This window comes from Leiobunum rupestre, chromosome 7 (assembly GCF_980474605.1).
Source record: "Leiobunum rupestre chromosome 7, qqLeiRupe1.1.hap1, whole genome shotgun sequence".
NCBI classification, from domain to species: Eukaryota; Metazoa; Arthropoda; class Arachnida; order Opiliones; family Sclerosomatidae; genus Leiobunum; species Leiobunum rupestre.
Window position 1 is genome coordinate 53,101,403 of NC_143390.1, and position 27,009 is coordinate 53,128,411.

Here is a 27,009-nt window from a genome sequence, read left to right on the forward strand (position 1 = left end):
ACATTTAATTGGCTACTAAAACGTAGGAACTGAAATGAAAAGTATATTAGTACAATATAGAAATTTAGTATATTTAAAGTTTCATCAAAATTGTTTCAAGTGAAACTTGTATAATTATACAATTGACAATAAAGCACTTTTTTTTACAGCAACAAAATGCACATTCTTAAAATACCATATATTCTTTAAAGTAATGATCATTATAGATCAATTACCTCACAAACATTATACATCTCGTAAGAGGATAAGTTATTCAACAATAGACTAGAATATTATATAGAGGAAGCAATGTGAGTTTATTCCAATCTCACACTGTAAATGGCTAGACGAAAGTAAGTTTTCAGTGTCATAAAAGCCAGCCAGTAATTAACTTATTAAAATAAAACCTAATTTAACAATTTAATTTTAGAAGTTTTGGGAAACAAGGTAATATGGGGCCTTTTAAATCCAATTAACATTAAAAATTATATGCATGTTATAGTGAGACATTTACGGTTTAATGATATTTAGTCCTCTTAAAAAGATGTATGAAATCCGTGAGTTCATCACATTACAATTATGATCAGAGATAAATAGTTGATAAATACAGGGGTGGTCACCTTAAGGATAAAAGCTACCTTTTTAATACATTGGATTTAAGCTCTTTATAATTAGTTACCATAGATAGAATTATTAAGCTTTAATGAATATTGACAGTTAATAGAAATGCATCAAATAATTACATCGTGAATTTAACAGCCAAATTTACACATTTGGCACAAGAGAACAGAGAAGATGCTTGACAAGCATTAATTATCATGACAAGTGGGTTTATAAAGCTGTATTTGCTATACCTCAATTTACAACATAAACAAGGAACTTGTGTACTTTTTAAAAACATTTTACATAAGATTACTCTTAAACAAATTTTAGGAAATTCCAAGGAAACTATTCACCTGGAAATATGGGTTCACATTAATTTAAAACTTATTACAATATATAACAACCAGCAATCACTTAAAAGGGACTGCTTTATTTGAACTACCTGGATCTTTCGTAGTATTGAAGGTAGCCCTGTTCTATCACTATTATTTAAACTAAAAAGATCAAGTAATCTAAAAGCAAAGAACACCCAGCACAAGGAGAGTGCAACCCAATAAAAGACACTTTTATATTTTAATACATTTTTCATTGGCAAGAGCCCCTTGGCACCCAAACCCAGAGTCTAAAAGCTCGACGAATACAGGCAGCCAATCAAATTTAAATAAGTGTGTAAAAAGTAAGCTGTGCTTTCCTTGTGGAGGGTGGGTTCATTCCTCCTAACTGTAATTGATATGATCAAATTGCACCTTACATTTTGTAATGGGGAAAAATAAAAAAAGTCCTTCCACTTTGTGCACTAGACTTTCTCATTGGATTTTTCAATATTTAACTAGTTATTATAAGAATGAACAACTACTGGTAACGAAAAATTTACTGATCGTAAAATAACCATGTGCCTTAGAACTGCTGACATACGTACTTAACAGTAAAACAGAAGTGCAATAAAGGTCTGGTGCCTACTTGACAAAATCAAAATCTTTTCTGAAACCTTTGGGAGCCCATCCAAACTAAGACTCAATGAAACTGAAGTTAAAGCAAAAAGGTTTTATACCAGATATAACTCTAAAAGTTCCAGTACCTGTTAACCATTAAATCCAAATAGAGTAATTTGGTACCAAACTCTTATGACCAAAACGAGTCGTGATAGATAAGGGCAAAATGAGTGAGTCAAAATTTGTTGATTGCAGCAACTTATATTAAGCATTATGTCTGAATTGTAACCACAAAATGTACTTTTTAAATGGAAACTATCTTAAAATTCATCAGTAACACCACGAATCCATTAATGTAACAGAATGCATAAGAGATGTTCTGAGGATTAACATTGGAATATTGAAGTGATAAAAATCTAGAAATCAGGGTTATGTTAAAATTTATGTTCTTGTTAATACTGATGAGTTATTGACACCATTAATACATCTTATCAATTCTATTGTATTGTAGTTACTTGTTTTTACACGTAAATACAAACTTGCTCAGGTAAATAACTTAATTGAAACTCAGATGTCATGGTCAATTTTAATCATATGCAATAACATATATCTAAAAAATTACCCGTTTGGATGGCTTAGTTTCAGTCTATTTTATTCCATTAATTAGTGATATCATAAGTACCACATTAAACAAAAGTATGACACTTCCTCTTCTCAAAATGCTAAGTTCTTTAATGATAGTCTGTTTCACCAATGACCATATAAATCATTACAAGGCTAAGGACTGACAAAGCCATTGACTATTGAATTTATGATTATATTAGTTATTTTAAAATTTTAGACTTGAAAGCGTTTTTGCTGGTATTTTAAGCTACCAATCTAATTTGGCAGTTTTTTCGCCAGCAAAAGGAGAAAGATGGGGAGAGTTTCCAGGTGTTACGCAATCACTTAATGACAAACTATCATTAACAGAAATCTGTGTCATACTTATGTTACTTATGGTGATATGTAATTGTTTTAGAATATTGTAGCTTTCCAAAATGTATTAATTCCACTGGCATTATTTGATACATTTTAAGTTCAAGTTAATCTTACTTTAAAAACATTGCACCATGTACATGAATGCACATTCTGCCGATGTACTGCAATTATCTATTTTGATGGTTTGGTTAACGTTAAAGTTCAAAGGATTTAAGTATGACAAGCAGTACTTTCCATACATAATGTTATTATAAAATTTTGCTGTACTTTTGGACTTTAACTTCAGTTGCATTACAAGCGAATGCCATTTCACATTTAATTTATATTTCTCAGGGAATTTTTCTAAATCTGATTATTTGGTTTGTAGAAAATAAAGGTTTCAGTGAAAATTTGAAAGATACCAAAAAATTAATTAATTACGTAAAACATAAGAAACACTAGGGACAACTGAAGTGTATAACTTTATTGAATTTTTATTTTCCCCCTTGCTGTGATGTCAACATAAGTGTTAATGACAAACACTGTCAGTGATGGGAAATCATGTCCATTATGTCACATCCCTTCAAAAGAGGTTAGAAAGAAAAAAGCACTATTGACAAATAGTTACTTTACATATGGCCCTGCAAAAACCAACATGAAACAAAATGTACCATGCACACAAACATTTCATAAGAGCTGGCAAACTTTTGACCAGGTAAAATATCAACTTTTGTACACTTTCATCTTTGTGCGAATTTCAACTTGATTGAGAAATCACACTTGGACCCAAATCTTTATCATTAAACTGTTAAATTTTTCAAATAAAACTATCTGGCTTCTTTATGAATTAGTCGCGAAAAATAAATTGTGACTGAACTTCAGAATACAACCAAAATTCTAACACTAAACTGACTGTAAAATTAATAATGACCGGTTTAAGACTTCTTATAAATAAAATGTTTGAGTGTTTTCTTAGTAAATTTAAAATTTCTTTTAAGTTAGGAAAGATAAATGGAAGTTCATTTCTTTCCTTTGTTTTCTCCTAAAGCATTTTGAAGTTCTAAAATGTGTTCCACGGGAACAGGCCTGCCATCATCTCCAATCACTCCAGGCTTAATAACTCCATCCCTATTTTAATTAAATAAAATTTTATGTGAGTAACTAATGTAATAGAAATATAAGAACCTAAAAACTTATTGAAACACAAATTTGAGGCTCGACCCTTTTGAGCTATTCATAATTTCTGTAGTATATTGATATAAGGTGGTTTCTTTTCGCCTGTTCTGGGATTTTGGAGTACAGCATAGCAAGAGTAACCTATGATGTCATTTAATTTTGATTCTGAGGTGGTGGATAGTTCGAGTTGGGGTAAAATAGTTTTCCCAAAATGGCAGTTGTGGCCATTTTCGTAGATTAATTCAGGATAAGCACACTTATTTTATCAGTTTACTCCACACTCTTGCTTCTGAGAAGTGAAAAAATTAAGTAGCCCTAATACTCCAGAACGTTAAGGGGCAAAGTAACTATCAGCTCCAGAACAGGTAAATAAAACATTATATGGTAAAAAGAGAACACTTAATCCAAGTACAGACAAAAAGAAACCATCCATAGATAAGATATCTATCAAAAGAACATTTGAAACTTCTATGATCTACCCATCACCTGTTTAAATATGGTGTCCTATTACACATATAATCAGATAAGATAGTACCATGCATACATGTATAAGACTGATCCATTATCAATAAAGATGTTGTTAGTAATCAACAACATAAAATTTAATGAAAAACTACCATCATTAACACTTCTTTATCATTGAAATGTTATAATAGTTTAAGAAATGTAAGATAATTAAATTTCAGATTACAATATGAACTAATGGATTGAGCAAGGGGTATCTGATAGGGGTATTCGTTTAGGGTGAAGTGTAGTACAGCGGCCTCATCGAATTTGATATTAATTTTAGTTGCGCCTGATAGACCTAGTCACGTAGATGTCGAGGGTATTTTTTATTTTGGCCGCAAATGATTATTTAATTGTTTAACTTAATTTTTTTAAATTTAAAAATTTCTCATTTTCATTGAATTTTATATTAATTTTGGTTGCGCCTGATAGACATTGTCACGTAGATGTCGAGGGTAATTTTTATTTTGGCCGCAAATGATTATTTAATTGTTTAACTTAATTTTTTAATTTTAAAAATTTCTCATTTTCATTGAATTTTATATTAATTTTGGTTGCGCCTGATAGACCTTGTCGCGTAGACGCCGAGAGTAATTTTTATTTTGGCCGCAAATGATTATTTAATTTTTTAATGTAATTTTAAATTTCTAATTTTTGGGTATTTGCACGTGTTTTGTTGTACTTATTTCCGTCGTGTGTTCGCCGGCAACACAGTTTCGGTGTCCTAATGAATTCCACGTGATATTCCCTTTTTGTATAAAATCAATTACAGTTTTTGTTCATTTTCTCGGTGTTTTCTATTATTGGGCCACTTTGTTTCTGGTTGAGATTAAAAGTATATACTTGATGCGTAAGGCTTGGTACTGTCCTCTAGGTCGCGTTATAGATGGCCCATCGCTTTTTTTAGTATGGGGTTGGGGAGGCGCTGCGCGCCCCCAGCGCTTGAGCGAAGCGAGTGCGCGGCGCCGTCAGGCGCCAATACGGGGAGTTTAGTAACGTCTTTTACGTTTTTTGGAAGTAATTATCTTCGTCGGGTTGTCGCCTACACCACGGCTTGTTACTGTTTGTTTAGGTTTCCACTCTACTAACTTTTTAACATTAAGTTAATTAATTTAATTATTATTTTCGACCCAAAAACCAAAGTTTCGTAATCAACGCGTCAAGTGCTACATTCTCCGCCACCCAAAAATACAAAAACACGGTAATTTCCTACAATTAGTACATTTTTAACATTAAGTTAATTAATTTAATTATCATTTGCGGCCCAAAAAATTGTTTCGTAATCTACGCGTCACGCGTCAAGTGCTACATTCTCCGCCACCCAAAAATACAAAACCACGGTAATTCCCTAAAATTAGTACATTTTTAACATTAAGTTAATTAATTTAATTATCATTTGCGGCCCAAAAAAATTAGTTTCGTAATCTACGCGTCAAGTGCTACATTCTCCGCCACCCAAAAATTCAAAAACATGGTAATTCCCTAAAATTAGTACATTTTTAACATTAAGTTAATTAATTTAATTATCATTTGCGGCCCAAAAAAAATTAGTTTCGTAATCTACGCGTCAAGTGCTACATTCTCCGCCACCCACAAATACAAAAACACGGTAATTCCCTAAAATTAGTACATTTTTAACATTAAGTTAATTAATTTAATTATCATTTGCGGCCCAAAAAAAATTAGTTTCGTAATCTACGCGTCAAGTGCTACATTCTCCGCCACCCACAAATACAAAAACACGGTAATTCCCTAAAATTAGTACATTTTTAACATTAAGTTAATTAATTTAATTATCATTTGCGGCCCCAAAAAAAATTAGTTTCGTAATCTACGCGTCAAGTGCTACATTCTCCACCAAAAAAAACACGAAATTACATGAGGCCGCTGTAGTGCAATTTTGCCTTGGTTTAACTTAAAAAATATATTTTAGTTTCCCCAAACATTATTGGTCTTTTTTACCTCTTCAACCATGTTCATTTGAAACCTTTACTAAAAATGGAATAATGCTCATATTTCTACAGTTAAGAATCTATCAGGTAACTAAGAATAAGGAAGTACAACATGTACCATCTTTGCGTACTTCCCAGTGTAAGTTTTTTTGCTTTTAAGTAAAAACACAAAAATTGATGATGATCATCTATGCAAAAAGTGGCACAAAAAACCAAAGCAGATGAACTTCCCATACCTTAGGTAGTTGAATTAATTCTTGTTCCGGATTACTTCTTTTACAACAGCCAAGGGCAAAGGAATGGAATATTTAAGGCACTGTTCACTAATTACAAAACTTATTGGTAAGAAGGAGACAGGTTCGTATCAGTGTTACCTTGTCCACTTATTTTTGTGCCACCTTTCTTCACATAGAATAGTTTGAATTACGGAAATAGGGATTGAAAAATTCTTAATTATTATCATTCCTTGGATTGATTATCACACAGTAAAAAAGGGGAGGAGCTACCTGAAATTTAAATGATTCTGTGGCCCTTTAAGTATGGTTCCACCAAAATTAAAACATATTTGTCTATTATTATTGTTATTTAATAATATTTTAATTGCATAAATAACTAAATTATGCCATTGCACCCATTTTTCTATCTTTATATTTCATATTGAGATATAACTTTAACAAGTTTGTCCGCCTTTACATGGTGTGAATAGTGTAGTGGTTATGGTGATCCCGAAGGTTTCACAAACTATGTGAAGAATTCCTGATTTATCCCTGGCTGCCGCGGCTATTATTCGTTTTCTTCCCAGTTAGTGGCAGCTTTAGAAGTATTCAGAGCCCTTTCCATTTCCTAAAGCTTGCACAATATGGTGATTCATTTGAATTTCTATTGTGGCGGGACTTTCCAGCATCTCGGAAATTGTCTAAATGTCATGTGTATTTTAAAAGTAGGGGGATAACAAAAAATATATAAATATTACCCTAGGTCATTGAAAAACTTCTGAGCCACACTCCTCTAAAATATTAAGATCATGAACCCAAAAAACAAACACAATTTTATACAAGTATTTAATTTAAAAAACTAAAACTGTAGGAATTCTTCTTAATTTCAATATCTCCTCAAATATTTATGACTTATCAACAATAGGTAAGATTGCAGCGAAGTGATTGATTAACATAAAAATACTTAATACTTTTTTAAGTGCCATAACATACATATTTGAGAATTCTGGACATACAAATCTACCTATGGATGTACTGTAAATAAAAAAATTCGAAATGTGTACCAGCTGACACTATCTCTTTACCATTGGGGGGGGGGGGGTCCCTTTTAAATTTCAGGATAAGCCTACCCCCTGGCACCAAATCAGTTTCCCATGAAATTATCATGTCAAGTTCAAGTTCAATTATTTCAGAATTAAAATTACTTGAATTGTAGTAAGATAGTGTTTGAAATGTCAAAAATTCAAGGGTGGTTTTAAAATTTATCAAAATTATATGTATATGGACTGTATACTAGATCACTGATCAAATTAGGTGAAATTCTACCGTAAAGATTCAAAAAGTGACAACACAGCGAGTCAGACTATAATACGCTGCACTAGCTATTTATGAAAATAGCCGATGACACGTACGCCCTTAGGTCAACACCAAGAGCTGGGCTCGAGCTCAGCTCACTGAATTCATATATGAGCTTACGGATGATCTCGTGCTCACCAATTATTGGCCGGGTCTTGGGCTCTAACTCACAATCTAACCCCCGATGTGAGGTCTCAAGCTCAGTAGATTTAAAACCTACAAACAGTCTCAGGCTCGCGCTCACTATATTTACAACTCAACGGGTGGTCTTGGGCTCGGGCTCGCAACAATAAAAATTTGACTCACTATAGTTACTTACCAATTAAATGTTGGCCTTGAGCTTGGCCTCACTATGTATTAAAACTACTTAAGGCTCGAGCTCAATGTTCGAAAATACTCAGACAAGCCTTTCAACAGCTCTGGACTCTATAGTTGCTCAAGCTGCTCAACCCGACTTTTCATCGAACAATTTATTTATTTTGAGCTCTTAGTACGTTAATATTTAATACAGGATCGGGCTCAAGCTCCAAGTAATGTGAATCATGAAATGGGTTCAAGCTCAAGCTCAATTTAATTTGTATTTTAACAAGGGCTCAAGCAAAGGCTCACTAGTTACTGTATTCGTTCCACGATACCTCAGCTCGGGCTCGGTTTTAACGTGGAAACTTATTGGTCTCGTCACAGGTTCACAATATTTTTTTTAAAATACCTGAGCTCTGTCTCAAATTGAGCCCGTTGCCTATGGACACGCCACCAAGACACTTACCCTGTCAATTTAGTGGCATCTTCTAGGATACAAAACAAGCTTAATATATCCAGATAAATCCCAAAATTTCCAAATGAAAGGAAATAAACCTAGATTTTTATTAAAATCTACTGATTTTTTCGCAACCTTACAAAGTTCCCATATTTTTTAGATCATGGTTAACAGGATAGCGCTAACATATTATCCGAATTACTGCATTACTTGAAAAACCAGTGTGGTTTAATATCCTTAATAGTGTAAATTAAGGGCTATTAGGCAGCACTCCCATTGGTCTCTAGGTGGCGTTAAATTTAATAGGGTATAAAAATTAGCTAAGGGAATTAAGCAGAAGTTGGCATGGAGTGGCGTAGGTGCACAAAAAGCCACCATTAATCAAAAGTTGTGAGTAGCAGTAAATTGTTTATTTTTTAGCTATGAATCCTAATGTTGACCATAACAATAGTATCAATTGACTTAAAAATAAATAAATAATAGGGTGTTTCCATAGGCTACTGCCGCTTGCAATACAGACGGCAGCTGCAAATTTACAGTAAAGGCCGGTCACACAATGGCAAACCAAACTTAAAAAATATAAGATGTTGTACACATTTAGAGTTAACAATTGTTTAGTTTTTGAGTTAAGCAGAGTAGATAATCCTAAGTACAGCTTAACTGTTTTAGCTATAGGCTCACTAGTACTATTTTAATAATAATAATAATAATAATAAAATAAGCTTTATTGGATATTCTTACTAAGTTAATATAACTTCTTTACAGAGTCCATAATATTTAAAAATTAACTTAAAAAAATTGAATCTAACTAAAAATTACTTAAAATAAACTCTTTAGTGTTTTGTTTAAAATACATTAACGTCTTTGTAATTGCTAAGATAATACTATAACCCAGACAAACTTATATACTATATATTGTCCATGAATGTATTTTGTCATCTTGTAAATTGGCCCTATGACCTGTTTGGGTAAATAAAAAATGTCCAGGTAGCACCATTGCTATTTAAGCACTCACTAATTAATAATTGCTTGGTCAAATTGAATTTTAAACACCCTTAAATACAGCCTAAGTTGTGTTGGTTAAGGAATCATATCTTCTTGATTGAAGTAAATAAGGTCTACCCTTCACTTGCTGCTGAAGACATGACGATAATGCTCATGCTTTAGTGGATTTTAGGGTACAAAACAAGTTTGTTTTTAACTGAAAAATAATGGCTTTAACAGAGAAATTGTAAAACAAGAGAGACATTTTGAAAGCATATTTTCAGGCCTTAAAATCGACCTAAAATCAGTTATTTTCTATAAAATGTTTGTGCAACAATACTTGTATTGTATTTAAAATAAATAAAATACTTACGCAGTTAACCTTTCAATCATGTTCACTAATTGCATTGCTTCATATTCCTTTTGTTCATCAGACATTCCTTCAAGTGGATTTGGTTTTGGCTCTTCATAACAGCCAGTTACCATATTAATCCTAAAATCAGACATTACATTCTTTACTTTTGTAATTTTTAAATAAATTATTCTTAACTTAAAAATGTTGTATTATAAACAATATGATCCAACAATTTTCACTGAGGCTTTGCCTAGCTAGCAACAGCAGAGATAAAACTGCTGAGAGAAGAATATCTTAGGTAAATATAACATAGACAATCAAAGATTATTAATTTAACCAACGTGGGTGAGAATAACATAAAAGGGTAAATATTTGCTATTTACTCACACTCTTCGTTAGTGAAAGCGAAGTGGTTATTGGGTAATTCCACAACAGATTTATGCAGGTGTTCACTCTAATTGTTTTCACTATTGTACCTTAACTCTTTCATTTATGTTTGATTTGTATTATCTATTCAAGAACAACTGTCCATGATGTCACTTATAACAAAATCAATTAGTGCTGGGACCAGAATTGAGCGTGAGAAAATGTAATTGCTGCTCTCATCACTTAATAATTTTTAGCCTACCATATTGTCTTTTCTTAAACGCACTCTAGCAAGCTCAAAATTTGAATTAGCGTCAAGTTTGGGACTACTTATTTTCTTTAAATTTTTTTTCCATTAGGTAGTAGCGGCAATGAGAGTAGAGGAGGTTTCTCTAACTATGCTGTACAGCCAAAGGTAGCGGAGAGAGGATTTTCACCCCCTGGAGTTGTAGCAGTTTCCAGCCCTAGTCTTTGTTCTGGCGTGTTTGGCAGCACTGCTCCACGTTATTATTACCAGGCGCACATTGCCTCCGTTGGTCAGTCTCTGTTATATGATCCCGAGTTAGTCAGTTAGCGAGAATTATATCGCGTTACCCAATGGCTACAACCTCACCAACTGGCAGGAACGACACCTTTGTTATACCACAAGTATCGTATTGTTTTGTATTACCTCTTAAGCCTATGTGTGGTTTGGGAGTGGTAATCTATTGTGTAGTTCGCTCTAAGGCCTCCGAAAGCACGTTATCCAACCTTCATAAGTAATGAGTGGCTACAGAGTGACTGATTTCTAACTCTTTGGGGCATATAGTTCATTCCTTCCCAGATATACTTTTACTCTAAGGTTCGACTTTTACAATAAAGATTGTAGTGAGATTGGAATAGCTCATAGCATGCGTCGCGATAGACTCCATCGCCATCTGTTTTTCATAAAACAACTAAAAGCTACCAATGTGAGAAAATTCAGCTGGCGAGAGTGCGTTTAAAGAGAGTATCACCTTAGCAGGTAAGGTCAATCTTCCGTTATTTCTCACTCCCATCGCAAGTCTAATACGTAATATAAATTGTCAATTCAAAAGATAAAGAATTAACTTGTAGGAGGATTAGAAATTAATTCACAACAAAAAACAAATTTCAATAACTGGGCTATAAAAGTTCAATTGTAAACAGCATTAATTGTTATTTAGTGATCCTATTACTGAATACTTTGAAATACAATATTGTATTTCATTTAACATGAAGCTAGACAAAGCCATAGAAAATTAGGATCACCTGATGTTTTTACATATTAAACTAAAAGTGCGATACTTTCTGTAGAAAATTGATCTTAGCTTGTAAGTTAAATTATAAACGTAAATCCGATGCACTCTACAATTAACCAAAAAATTTAAGCCTAAAATTCAAAATTTTTACAATATTATTGGTTTCATACCACATTTAACCATTTCGGGCAGTGGAAAGGGTATAATTATTTCCAAATTAGTCCTGTATTTTCAAGAAAAAACTTTATAAGTAACTATCATAAGCCTAATCTTACCTAGCATTTTGACTATTCACTGAAATCTTTTTGAAAAGGTGAAGCTAGAGTTTTGCCCGCTGGGGTAGTCCCTAGTGTTAATGGCTTTTTTAATACTGTCCCTCATTTTCCCTCTCAATACTTTTCTATTAGCAAAATTACACTAAAAAAGTGTTGCCTAGGTAGCACTTGCTGTTGTTCTGGGTAAAAAGAACTGATGCATTGTGACAGTGTGTCATCGTTCAAAAACTTTTTTGGGGGGCTTGCATTGATAAGAAGTGAACCACTAATTTGACCATTGTGCAGAAAAACTAGAAGAAAAATTTAGAAGAGGTTGCTCAATTTAAAATACCTGGACGAGAAAATGGGTCAGCAAAACTTAAGTGATAAAAATGACAAAACTGAGCTAATGGACCAATATAGACAAAAATGACCAAAATTAACACTCTGGTTCCAATCTGCCGAATCATTAAAAAATGCGTTTCTAGTACAAGTGATTATAATATTATAAAGGTCTAACCAGGTAATAAAGTAACTAGAAACTCAAAAATTAACTGGGCAGAAGTTGGAAGCATCAAGTTACAAATTACCTCCATACACATTTGCTTACCAGTCTTTTCTAACTGTTCTAGTGCAAATTCATTAAGGAGCCAGTTTATTCAAGTATAAGTTAAAATCTGAGTTGTACCATAAGTTTATAATATATCTCTTACGAGAGAAGCATCCATCTAGAACATCAAAACGAATCATGTACCTTCAAATGCTTGATGCAGATTTCATTGGTCATAAATTTCCCACTGAACTACGGAAGTGTACACCTGATCATATTCAAAATTTACTGTGCATATTACTTTTCCTACCCATGTAAAATGTTCAAATCACACCCCCATAGGAATATGTAATTGTTTTAGAAAATCACAGTTCCTTCTTCCAAAAAGCATACGAAAAATCATTGGGGGCCTGTGAAGGGACATGTTTCAACTGAATAAAATTAGCAGGATAACTTTCTTGTAAGAGATATATTTTACACTTCTGTTTGTACTAAAATCTTCAAACTGCAAAGTTTCTCCAAAAGAGAACAAAAAGCTAACCTACGCGATTTTCTTGGTAAAAATTGTACAAATATGTACAGGTCATGAGTGACTGGCCCCTCAACACAAATAGTAGGCATTAATACTTTTCTTTATACTGCAAATATTCTTCTGTATCACTATCTTCTGAATCACTTGAATAGTTGGCATTTCCTTCTCCATTTCCACCTCGCATCAAGCCCATACTGGCTAAAAGACCAGCAGCATTTCCATAGCCAGTGTACTTTACTAAACGGGCAGCTGAAAAATAATAATAGGTCCACACATACACATACACATACAAATACACATACATTTATTACTTAACTTGTAAATCTTTAAAGCAATTATAAAATTATTTTCTATGAATTTAATAAATGAGGTAATAAAAATAGTTAATTTTAATTGGTGCTACTTCGATATTTTTTTAAGTCACTGTTAAGAAAGGATGGAGTAAAATATTTTCCCAAATGGAGTACTCAAGGTTTTTAAATTATGTTATTTATGTTTCTTTAGTTATACCAAGAATGCTCTTAAGTTTTAACTTCTTCCCCCTGAACAAAATCAAATCAACCAAGTATCTCATTGGTTCCCCAAATCTGACATCTTTCAATACAACTGGGCACATGCAGGTTACTTTTTATTTTACACTCTCTTGAGGTTGAGTATATGGTTTATTTTTCCTGGAAAAATAAACCATATACCAGCGGAATTTTTGAACATGGTATTATCATAAATTTAAATAAATTCTTGGTTATATGATGGGCTATAAAGTCTGGCAGGACAAAATAGGAATACTACGCACCACTATGAAAATAATCATAACAAAAAAGGGATGAATATTATTAAAACGTTTTTATAAAGTTTATGTGCTTTCAGGTTTAATAACTTTCTCTTTAAACTTTCTGCACTAAAATCGTTCCATTTTAATGCTTTAAAAACCTTGACTTTCCTTGTTTTTTGAGTATGGTCTAAAATTTATTTGTATTCAGTACTAACTGCACTTAAGAACATTGAAACAAAGTTGAAAATATTTAACAGGAAAAAATTACCATTTTCTTTGCAGAGCACAAAGAGAAAATTAGCTACTAGTTTCTTTACAGAGATCAAAGGTGACGTCATAAGGCGAACCAACCTAGTAAAAGAAACACAATAAGATATTCTAAACATAGAATAAGAAAAATTTTGTTGCAGTAATTTGTAAAACCATGCATATTTATCACGATATATTATTAATTTCTTTTTGAATGGCCAATTAAATATGATACACAATTTAAATTTAATTTTACAAAGCCAGACAATAATAGTACTACAGTGAGCATTATATATAAATACAAAGAATAAAAATGGAACAATTTTTACTTATTTCTAATTGTTTTTCCTTCTTCTGGTCTGTTCATAACATCTTTCAGAGGAGGTAAAATCTACAGTTACCAGTAAAAGAAAACTTTATTTTAGTTGAATCTGTATATGCTAAAAATACGCATTTCAGCAGCCGCTAAAAATATCTTGTTAATAGGCATTGGTAACCCAGCAGCCCTATGGCCTATAAAAATATTTAAAAGAAAAGTCAAACATTGTTGGCTGATTTAAAATCAAGTGACTTTTAAAAAAACAATCATTGATTAAAATCATACAATTTATTTCAATGGAGTAATAAAAAATGGCAAAAAAATTTATCATAAAGAAATAAAATAGAAAATATGAGTAAACTAAAATATTAAATAGAAATTTAATTTAATTAAAGATTAGCTAACTGATGAAGGAAAACTATTCGTTAATTATACAGGAAAAAAACCATAAGTTGTATAAATATCAATTAGTTCAATAAAATAATATAAAAAAATTGGATTTAAATCAAAAAATTTATTGATTGGATTTTTATTAAAAAATCAAAAAAAAGCCAACCCTGAAGTCAAATAAGTGTAAAATAGAAAATGCCTTATGAGTGCATGGTTAAAAAAGTTTTAACATATGTTTAAATTACAAACTAACTATCTGGGACACACAATTCAGAAGTCACAGGCAATAAATCTAAAAAGTAAAGAAAAGCTAAAGCAAGCAAGCTTTTCCAGTTAAGATTGTGCTTTCTTTGGTATAAGTGGTACTTAAGTAAACAAAGGGTCTTGTGCTTTAATATTCGTTTTCTTTTAAGATTAATTTCTTGGAAATCATAATAATGTTATTAAAAAACCAAAAGCCAGATCTGGTTTGGCTTAAGCAGTTTTGCTCAGTACATTTTCAACTACTAGTACCAATTATTTCAGGTCTCTATCATCACCTAGGAGCAACAAACACAAGGAGAACGCAGCCAACCTTTAAGCACGCTAACGCAGTGTTGTGTACAACTTTCATCGGACGGGCCTTTACCCTAAAGTCTCTAACCAATGAAAAATGTACACAATAAAATGCACGACTTTAGACGGGATGCGTTCTCCTTGTGTTTGTTGCTCCTAGCTATCACTAACATTCCAGGAAAACGAGCTATGTGGTGTATTAAAAGTATATCAGATAAAATACATCTGTTACAGATTCTAAATTTTAACTTACTTTAGACTTAAGGTACTTCCTAATTATTCGATTAGACTGTGCTATCTTGATTAAGCAGCTCAGTATTGGCATCAGGTTTTGAGGCAAACTTCCTTGAGGCTAATTTAATACAGTAATGGTTTGTTACCAAAATCAAGTCATTGACATTTTTTCCAAGTTAATTACCGAATCAAGTTTCTTATCTAAATAATCAAGTAGAATTGTTATAGCTTCAACATTCATTCCATAAAATTCCAAATCCTTAGTAGATGTATTAACATCTTCCACAGATGTCAAAAGTTCATCAAAACATGGTGGTGGTATGTTCATTAAAAGAGCAACAGTATTGCTTTAAGATCAGAACATGCATTATTAATTATAAATACTAATATTATCATAACGTCATTGGAATTTTTTTTACCTTTGAAGATCTTCTTTTTTCTCCATAGTCTTAGTATAACATAAAAGAATGTCATGCAAAATGCAAACTAATCGCAAGAAATGAGCCTCATCTTCCTAAAAAAAAGTTATCTTGATATTTATTTCAATTTTATTTAAATTGCAAAAAGGTGTTGGATATTTATACAGGAATTAAGCCCCTAAGTGAAAAACTTGTTCATACCTCATAGGCTTAACAATCTGCTTAGTCAATACTATACTGCAAAATATTAATTTAAAACCAACACATTTGGCGGGGACAAGAGAGTTGGCCATTTTCAGTCTATTTCCAATAAAATAATCTGAATCTGTCTTTTATCTTTTTTGACCAGCTGATAAATGTTTTCTCTAGCAGCAGGCAGTTCTCCACACGGAAACTGGAGATCCTTTGCACGGCTGGAGTATTATCTAAATCTGGTTGGCAGCTATTTATATCATTTTGAATTTTGACCGAGACTATTACATAGAGTTTGCAAGTTCTCTCCGCACTTGTTCGGTTTTCCCTTTCCCTAAAAACTTGTATGGGTCAGCGGTAATAATGAGTATATGGCAGATGTGGCATGAAGAGCTTTCCACCACCCTCCTACGCAATTTAAAAAGTTGCTAGATGACTTTGGCATACTGGGGTGTCATGGGCATTATTCGAAAGTGACATAAGATCCAAAAGTGTGCCAAATTGTTACATTTTCCACTGAGAGCTTGTCCCGAATTAAAAAGAATGTAAGAGTGTGGGTATAGAATAAGTCATAAAAATTTAATATTTTTGCCACTCCAAGTGCGGCGTTTTAGAACATCTCTATAAACGACTAAGGAGGAGATAAAATCCCACCAAGACAAATTAGGCCATAGACCAAAGAGAATGCTTCCCATACATAGCAATCTAGTTAGCTTTGTAGTCTATGGTGGGACTAACTCTCAGTAGATATTTCAAAATGCATACACTTTAGGGTCTTATGTCGCTTTGGCATAGGTGATTATTAATAGTTTAGTACATTTTAATATCCAAAACTAGCACAGTGTTTCGAACAGTTTTGACAAAAATTAAGTAATGGTGTTATTAAAATAATATTTACATATTTAGATCAAGGAAAGGACTAAGAGTGTTGTAGCATATAGATTATCAAGCTGCACCCCCTAGAGGCCAAGTTAGCTTCCCTTAAGCAACCACCAGGCCAGTAGTTGACTTAGGCCTGTGTGTATCCTTAGATATTAGCTTAGCTGATTATTATTATTAGAGGGGTTTATTTGGTGACATAAGAATATTGGCCATAGTTTCGTTATCAGTAGAAAAAGAAAATCCTAACTGAAGAAGCAGAACAAAATAGCTCTGTAAATATGTTCAGATTATTGCTTTGAATTGTTCCATTTTCATCGAACTTTTACTTTTTTACAATAGTAAAGGTATATTCAACGCTTACCTCATCAACGTTGTGTTTATCCATATTAACAGTCAAGTTGTACAAAACCTTTAGCACTTCACTAGCCATTGCCACCTCTTCGTCGGAAAGGCATGGAGGTGGAGAAGAGGAAGATAAATCTGGAGACTTTCCATCTGAAACTATAAACAAAACAAATAAATAAACTACGCAGGTAGCCAATTTTTAGTCGAGTTGATTGCATTATTTACTTGAGAGCTAATTGTAACCTCACAGGATGGATAAGAACTATCACCATCTCAATATGTTTCACATAATCTGCTAGTATTAGCAGTGCTACCATAAGTCTATAATATTTTCCATAAGCCAAATTTAAACAACACAGGTTTTATCACAATTCACATGACCTGTGAATAGCTCTCAGAAAAATATTTCCCAGAGAGACATGCTTGTGTTATTGACTTATGGTTCTACTAGCCTGCACTTTAAAGATTTTGAGTAGACACACCTATTATCTTTCATCAGTGTCTTTACTTTGGCTGTAAAATTTTAAATAAGAAATACTATACCAGTTTTTTCGATAGTTGGTTGTTCCCAGCCTCGTTTGCTTCCACGGTTGAAACGCCGTTTTATGGACTAAAAATTAAATAAGCAAGGAACAGATTTATTTTAGCACAAACAACATTTGAGTTACTTATGAAACTAGAGGTATAGTCATGCATGAATCAAAAAATCCATTATCTATCTGCACACACTTGGAGAAACTAGAGATAGCAATGATTAACTATTTAAGCTAAATAAAGACTAAAACTGATCTATATCACAATGAATAAAGAATCCAGATTTCGCTTAAAAAGGTTTAATAATAAAGTCTTTTTATTGGGGATATCCCCTTCAGCAAAGCTGATTTGTAATTTTAACGAAAATAATTGGAAAAACCAACCAAATGAAGCTGATTTTGCGATAAACGCTCTCTCTCTGACTTAAATTACAACAAAGTGTGTAAATTAAGATAACTTCCATTAAGCAGAATTCTTTAGAATATTGACCTAATAGACTAGTAAAGTGAACCAAAAGTAGCGGAAAAATAGTTATAGGAAGCATATTTTACAACACAATTTTTAGGCATTCTTTAAGCAAATATCCAGCTTCAATTACCTGTGATGATCCAGTTGTTGGTTTCTGTCTTTTCTCAATGTTGGTTTTAATAATAAGGTCAAGAACTTCCGTAAGGTAAATTAAACCATGGTGTTCTTTTCTTAATCTTGGTCTGAAAAATTTATATATTAATTAGATCCGATACACCGTAACTTGTTCAAAAATCTTAACTATACAAACCTGATATCAGCACATAGTGCAGTTAGCAGGAAGAGCATGCGCATATCAAAAAACTTTATGTCATGAGTCCATTCTTTATCAGAGTACGTCCTGAGTCGAAGCATAATACCTTCTATGGCACTATTTGAACTAAAATTTAAATAAGAAATGTTACAATATAATTTACCAATTTAAGTTAAATTTAATTTAACATAAAGGGATGTGCAATTTAGATGAAATTAAAAGGGATGTAATCCCAAAAGAGCCTTAAAAATGGCATTTTCATAATCATATGCCATAGTTGACCTTAGAGAGCTTTCAATTGGGATGGTCTGCAAGTGCTCAAAATTTTGTTTGTTTTCCATTTTGAGACTAGAACAGCTCAGTGTAAGACTTGCACCATCTAGTTAAGGGGAACCTCACTCATGAATTTCTGTCTTGACAGATGAAACTTAAGAGTGCTGTGATTGCCAATGGAATAAGAAATTATAACATTGTTGCTTAGCTGTCAAAAAGAGGGCTGACAAGATCCTCCTCTCCAAAAACTTTGCATTTTACTGAAAGCAAGTTTATTGACCATCAGTGCCATTAAGGAGTTATAGTCTTGATGTCTATGTCAAATATGGGCCAATCATTGGGCAGTCCCAATGGAGAAGATAATTAAAGGGCTACAGAAATTGTGTGTAACAATTTAAGAATGTTGAAATTTGTGACTTTTATTTTACTCTGGGAATTAGCTCCAACAATATAAATAAGTCAACTATTGAAGTAGTTTAATTTGTCATTGGCCAATGTTTTCATGGAACGCACCTAAAAATGACAGGCTTAAAAGCCTGGCCAAAATATTTAAAAGAGGGTAATTGTTCTGATTCATTTAACCCACATTATTTAAATTACAAAAACCCCTAAAATTAAACATATCCGTATTGGATGTGTATAATATTATAATACATGGTGATATACACTTACCTGCAGATTCTTTGAACTGACACACTATTGTAAATCAGATTACACAAACTTTTCAAGGCTTCTACAATAACTGCAAAAGATATATAATGTATTAAAATAAAATACGATCATATTTGTCATATAAATCCAATGAGATTGTAGTTTAGGGCAACAATAAAAATTACCACAAATTAAATAACTGAAATGCTGTAACAGACAAATCTTAAGGCAGAAATTATATGTTCTATAAAAACCCCACTAGATGGCGTAAGGGGGCTTATCTTTAAGCAGTAGATAAGATAAGTTAGATAAGATAAAAAGGTTTATATATAACAGACCCTTCACCTATGTTGATCACTCCACACCTAGCCTACATAGGAGCTAGGTTCCCTCTATAACTTCTGTGGTTTTATTATTAATTTAATACATAAATGTAGCTAGTGAATACCAAGTAGCAAAAGTGACATAATTACCAAAAGTGTGACAATACCTGAACTTTCGTATGCTAAAGGTTTATGAATGCTCGACTCTTAAATCAACCACATAAAAGACTACTTATTGTCGCCTTTCTGGATCTTTTATTAGTCTATGGTATTATATCGTAGGTAGATGGCGCTAGCATCTCCACAGAACAACGAAAAATCAAAAAATACACTTAGTTCCTCCGATCCTCACTACGAGGCGTTATTTGTTGGTTAGGTATACTTTCCCTTCTCCCCTCCCAACTTGTATTTCGCTCGTAACATTAATTATGAAATTGGTCACTTTTGCAAATAGTAATAATGAAAATCCAGTTTAAGTATAATTTATCTGCCTTATTCTTTCACTATCCAGAACAATCTTCACTTACATCTGAGTAAGTATCGATCGACGAAGGTCGTTACAGTGCTATGTAGCCAATACTAAGCTATGGACAGCTTTCTACCATCACTAATGCTGGAATCACTAGGTGATTAAAACCATGGTGCCATCTCTGGATCATACTTACCAAACCATAAAGGAACATAAATTGTTTGGTACAAATCTTACTTTTAATTTGTAAATAATCTATTACTACTATTATCAAACATGCATTTTTTTACTTGTTCAGAATAACTATGTTGAGCTGATATGTGAGCTTCATAGTCTTATTTTCCTCTGGTACCAAAGGAAGGAATTAAAATTATAACTGACAAATGCTTCAATCATGGAGAAAGATGATTTTTTATAGGGGGTGGGAAGTTCTGTAAAAGGTATAGGCAGCAACGCGAAACCTTTTCTCAACATAGTAATGTTCCCTGGCCAAGTATAAATAAATGTACTCTGGTTATTACTATGCCAGCTATAAACAATATTTCACTAAATAATATAGCACTAGTATAGTTCTAGTCATAATAATAGCAGATTTAGGCTGTAGTACTTGTAATACAATTAATAGAAATAGTATGTACTTACTCGTGTAATCTTCATTCTGATTAATTTTCCCATTTAAAACATCATCTTCACTATAGAGACCAGCCATATAGACCATTAGATTAATAACATCCCGGTTAAAAATTTCATCCAAGTCAAGCCTTTCCCTACTAAGAATTCTAAATGTTTCAAGACACAAGGTATAACTGTTTCTGTAAGTTCGATCTTTCAGTTTCTTGAAAAGGCAATCTACAAGTTTCTAGAAAATATTACAAATTGCACAAATTAACTAAAAAGGTAGATTTCAACATCACTGTACTAATGATGAGAAACAATTAAATGAAAAAATTTAGGAAGAAACTATTTTAGATATTTTCCAATGAAAGAAATTGCGTTCTATTAATCTAAAGCCATATGTTCTTTGACTTAAACTTTTAAATTATCAGACTTTATAGGTATAGTTTTAAATTCCAGAACTTTTTTCTTCCATTTGGATCATTCACAAAATGTAGTGAATAACTTTTAAAATTGACCTTTAAAACCAAAAGGTAGAATTGGGAATAGGAAGCCAAATCACTTAATACGTCTTTACAAAAACATCAGCTGTACTTGTTTAGATGGTTGATTATTGCTTTTTTTCTAGGCTTAATATTCTCATCAACTCAGACCCCACTGGCTTTGACTCCATAATTTCCTCAAATATTTTAAGATGTTCAACAGTTTTGGCAAAAGAGGGAAAAGGCTGGGTAACATGTATAGCAATCATGGGCTGTTAACATTTAAAATACAAAAGTTATCTTTTATATTTTAAGCTTGGATTAATAATAGTAGCTTCTACCTGGATATATCAATCGGAAAGAAACCTGACAAGCAAATGACTTTTGCGACAGCAGCGCCACTTCGGCGAAGTTAACGGATAATTTCCAAAACTCCCGTAACACGTAGCTTTCTGCAAGGCAAAACCCGTAACAAACACTTAGGAAATGCAGCATAATAATCAGCTGGCTAATACCCAAGGCACCATCTTAGGCCCAAGTCATCTAGCTACTTATAATGCCTTAGACAATTCACTGAAATGCCAAGAATCTCTGAACATATTTAAAAAAAAGCTAAATGTTTTTATACTTAAAGGAATAGTGGATTAAATTGCTTTTAACTTAAATAATTTATTTTAATGTAAAAAGGACCTCAATGTAAACCAGTTATACAACTGATATGAGATATCCTAATAAAGCTTTTATTATTATTATTATTATTATATCCAGGTAGGAACTACTATTATTTATCCAAGTTTTAAGTATGTATTATAGAGGCCTAGCCACCACTGTTGGCAACTCTAAAACGTGCTACCCTATCAAACAAAAAGGGTTCCTGGATAGTAATAGTATTAGGTGGTAGCTGTCCCTACGCCTAAATCAACAAATCAAGTACAGTTTTCCTCTTTTGGAGAACCTAAGCATCCATTGCCACTTTGAATTATCTTCATAAATTGTCCATGAGTTATCATATATTGTTCCATGGTTATAATATAACGTTTACTTATTTAAAAAAAAAAAAGAAATCTACATGGATTTAAAAAAAAATTGTTTATTTAGACAACTCGTAATGAGAGGTTTTGGTCTATAGAACTTCTTCAGCAGAGTAATACAATAATTGGCTGAAGAAGGTTCATGGACTATAAGGTTTTATTCTTATCAAAAATAAGTGAATGTTCATGAGTTAGTTATTATATTTGGTATCATAAAATATACACACCTTTTTTCTTTCCGTTGGGAATTGAGGTAAGGAAAAACACTGTGCATTCTAGAAAAAAAAAATAGTATAGATCATAAGAAATTTTGATCATGTTTAATATTTATTGATACAATCTACCCTTCTATTGTCAAAAAACTACACCCATTATTTAATATCATTAATTCCTGAATCCCACAAAAGTTACATTCCTGTGCCATTAATGTGCAAATTTCTGCCCGTTCTAATATTTCAGTCTAAAATTTATTATTATTACATACATAGAATTGAATAGAGAATTTGTGGGAATTTCTGTTTAAATATAGCCTAATTAAGTATGGTGGATGTCAGATATCTTATCTGACTATTAAAAAAAACTTCCCTCGTAATAGCAGCCACTATTAAAATTCCAGCAGTTACTTTGCTCAATGTGATAAACATCATATCTTGAAAATTTCAATACATGTAGTTGGATATTTACAACCTCCAACGTATGTGAACTTTTCTAAATAACCATTTTGTAATGGACATTAATATTAGTAAATGAAGGTAAAACCACAGCTATTTTTAAAGCATACACTTTAAAGAAAGAAACACTGATTTCCCCTGCTACTAATGGAATTTATTAACACTACAATTATGGATTGACTGAAGAGCACACATAATCCTTCCCTTACCAGATTGTTAAAAATTTTAAAACTAATTTGATCTGCCGGTCTAAAAAGGGGTGGAGGGCAGCCCCGGCCCTAGGGTAGAACAAGTGGCGCGGTCGCTGTAGGCGCCAAAATTCCCTTTGAGAGGCGCGGGGCGGCGTGGCAACAATAGAAAAAAATATCTCGCTCTACCCTGACCAAGGGCTCGAGTCGGCGCTGGCGGGGGGGGGGGGGGGAGAGAATATGTAAGGAAGCATAGCTGATAAATAAAACCTTTATTTACTTTTGGTTCCCTCCCATAACTACAACTAAGAAGGGTTGTAGTATATAAATCAAAGCATTCTTAGCTGGCTCATGGATAGGGCCTCTTTTTGTTACAATGGTAACACATTTATGTAAGCCCAGACATTATGTCACCCTCGGTAGTCAAAGTGATTGTTTGCCACAACAGTGTGGTGTTTTGCCTCATGATCTGTGATATAGAAGGCAGCTGTTTTTAGGCAAATACTTAATCTTAAGTGTCATTTTCTGAACGTGCGTTATGGAAAAGGTGAGTGTCTTCAAGTATTTTTTAATGAGTAGTCTAACAAGGAGAGTAGCCGAGGTGTATATTGCCGATTTAGTTCAAAGTCGGCCGTAATGTGGACCTATATGAGATATGAAATTTCCCAAAAGGAGACGTTGCACTACCCATTCGATTTGCCATGGCAACCGAAAATGTTTTATTGGAAATTTTGTTGTTGTAATGTTTATGCGTAATGTGGCAATGTTGAGTTCGTGTTATGGCGGTTGTGGGTGTTGTGTATGTATGGGCGTTTACTCTCCAACTTCTTCTTATTGACTATTGGGACGGACCGAGTGCTGAGGGTTACGATAAACGTCTCAACGTCCAAATGGCAGGGTTTCCACCAATTGTTTACGGTATTCGTCTTAGTATCAATTTGCGATTGCATTGGGCGGGCTTCGAACCAGAAACCTACTATATGACAGGCGGTCGTTCTACCACAGAACCACCAATACATATTACGATTCACTGAAAATTAAAAGCTTAGCTTAAGCGAAAGAGTATATAAATAGTTTTAAAGTCTACATTTTTTTAAGTATGAAATTTTACAGGTCAAATTTTGTTTTAGCGCAGTCAGCAGAGATAAGGGTACAACCTGTGGGCGTCCACTTGGTTAGTTTTTTGTCTATCAGTACATTTGAACCATTAAGGGTCAGTTATGAACACAATTTTAAGTGGTATAAAACGCGCCTTTTCGTTTTTCTTACTTTACTCTTATCGGCTTTAAATGTGTGATACATTTTCATTAATGTGGTTATGTTGGTTTTATATTTTGAGATATGAGCTGTTGTCTAGCCTTCACTATTCAGTTAAGGTTTTTTAGTGTGCGTTATAAGCCGGAAATTGTTAACGGTAAGGTGTTTTTGGTTTTTTCTATTACAATTTTCATTACCGTGGGTATATGGATTGACATTTTCTGGATTTCTAAGTATTTGAATTACCTTGTTGTTTGATTGGGTTATTATTATATTTTTATTGCATATTTCTGTTAATACCATGTCTATTAATGTGGGTATTTAGATTGACTTTTCTTGATTCCTAAGTATTTTAATTAACTGACATATGTAATATTTATAATTAAAATAAAAATAATCTGCTGGTTGGGATAGCACCAGGATTAAATGTTTTGGAGGCAGCTTTTGATGAAAGAATATCATTGAGTGCCGTGTTCAGTAGGTAATACACCCTAGGGCAAATTCTTCCGAGGAGAGGTGTATTTTGGCAAGCTTGCCAACTTGTTTTCTATGCATGAAAAAAATAGTGGACATCGTGTAACATAATAGTACTACTACACAGCTAACCTAGCCTAACCAAACCAAGCATTTTCAAATCAATCATAACTTGGTTATTGTTTATATACATATAGTAGTAACATTATCAGCAGTCTGGTAGCCATTGAAGTAGATGAACTAGTATTATGGTTTGGTACTTAGTATGCTAGCTCCAAATAATAATAAAAATATAGATGTAGTTTTGTTAAAATCCACATATATTTTCTGATAAAAAATGAGCCTATGATAACGATGCCCTATTTGTACAACTGTAAATTGAAATATGTCCTGACAGATATGATAATGATATAGGAATTTCACATGAGACAGAACGATGGCAGCTTACCTCAGTTGTGAATTTGGTTAAGGTTGAAGAAAGATCCTTTTCAGTTCCATTTATTAGCAAAGATAATGACTCCTCGTCCATTTTTATTAGTAATAATTCATATAAATACCAAGTCAAATTAAACAATACAAAAACATTAGGAAACTAGCTTAGAAGAAATCAATAGCTTCGTATCTCTATTTTACAGCAGACGACTTTTCTACCCGGGCTCAGTGCTGCCGCTTTCTTTCGGTCAGAATAAAATATCCTTCAACCTGATTCAACCACTAAAAATACCGCTTTTAAATGAAAAATTTATTCAATTAAAATAAGTTATTTTCTATAAAAATCCATTAAATTTTTATTCAGTTAGATTTCATTTTTACAAATAAGATAGTAAAAATTAAAATAGAAAAATAGTCACGACCGAAAACTATCGCTACGCCCCCTTTGATTCGTCATTGAAACCTAGATAGGTAGCCGTTAAAGCAGACACGATTAGTTTTCCTCATCGTTATTCGTAAATTTGACTATATAAATAATGAAAATTACATTTTATCATAATTTTTATATCTTCATCTTGTATTTTGTTAAGTTTATTTTAGAAAGAACTTTCTTATGGCTTTTTAATTTGTCTGTAGCAGACGCTAGATCACGAGCTATTCCAAGTGCCAAAAATTGACCCCTTATCCGCGATTAATTCAATGGGGCTTATTGCTGGGAGCAGCGTTGCCAGGCAGAAATGATATTGCAAAGACAACAGAGTGTATTAAAACAGAAGTCTCGTAGCCTTCTTCAATGCAACTGGAATATTTAATATTCTTTGGTTTCTTTTAATTGTGTCGGTGATGGCTTGAATTTACGCGTATACGGATTATTTAGAACACGATGTGGTAATGTTTGGCTAGTATTTGATAAATATGTTATATTTGGGCCGTCTTACCTTTGGAGGGTCTTTAATAATAAGCCGCAATATAAATTTTGAAAACCAAGGCTTAACAATCAGGTTTTTGGACCGACGAAGTGACTTGAGAGATTTTTGTGTGCAGTAGAAATCACGACGAACAAAAATATCGAACATTGCTAACATTATTAGATGTCTATTTTATAGAAGCTTGTTAATATATTTTATTAGGTAAGAAATAAATATAAAAGCTAAAAATGGAAGACTACCCATTCAGTATTTCAACTCTTCAGAAAGTAGTTCATTTTTGGTTGAAAATCAAAAAAGTTTTAAGTAGAGAAACAAAGAAATTCTGGCTGAATGGAGCTAATTTTATTTTATTCCTTTGCAGCGTTGCTTCAGAGCTGAGCTGCGTCATATCAGAGGTTGTTGTACGACATTTTAAAAGATAAATTTTATTTAAACCCATCGTGACGCACTGCAGGTTGTTGTACGGTTTGATTTCTCTGATTATGATTTCAGCGAATAGATAAGATGGCGGAAGCTGATAATCAAAAAGAAAAATTGCTATTTTGCTTATAAATGACCTTTTTAATGATGACGAGATTGAAGAAGATTTAATTAGACCATCCTTCAATGTAATAGTTATGTGTTCCATTGCCAAAAATTTCACCATGTGCTTTGCGCACGAGCACGAAAAAGAATTTGATTGGAAGCGTGATTTCAAAACTGGAAATTAGAAAACCCCGTACAACAACTTTTTTTCATCCGATGCTCAGCGCTGGGCCTTTTTTGAGTTGTTAAACACACCCATAGCAAAAGGAAGGTATTTCTG

At 32.8% G+C, this 27,009-nt stretch overlaps 1 protein-coding gene across 2 annotated transcripts; it reads right to left on the bottom strand.

The window, feature by feature from the left end:
* On the bottom strand, positions 1–25,502 carry ric8a (ric8 guanine nucleotide exchange factor A). Of its 2 annotated transcripts, none has more exons than XM_090180620.1 (16): positions 25,292–25,502; positions 22,481–22,528; positions 20,768–20,984; positions 19,355–19,424; positions 18,407–18,535; positions 18,227–18,338; positions 17,638–17,704; positions 17,111–17,250; positions 15,676–15,770; positions 15,441–15,603; positions 15,276–15,374; positions 14,088–14,149; positions 13,778–13,860; positions 12,845–12,986; positions 9,795–9,914; positions 1–3,602 (listed from the first exon to the last, which is right to left on the bottom strand). In XM_090180620.1, the coding sequence occupies exons 1-16, from the start codon at positions 25,370–25,372 to the stop codon at positions 3,494–3,496; spliced, it is 1,737 nt and encodes a 578-aa protein (XP_090036746.1). In that variant the 5' UTR covers positions 25,373–25,502; the 3' UTR covers positions 1–3,493. The 2 variants fall into 2 exon arrangements, with proteins under 2 accessions (XP_090036746.1, XP_090036745.1); XM_090180619.1 differs by having other exon boundaries at positions 4–3,602; positions 12,833–12,986.
* Between the last annotated feature and the right edge of the window lie 1,507 nt (positions 25,503–27,009).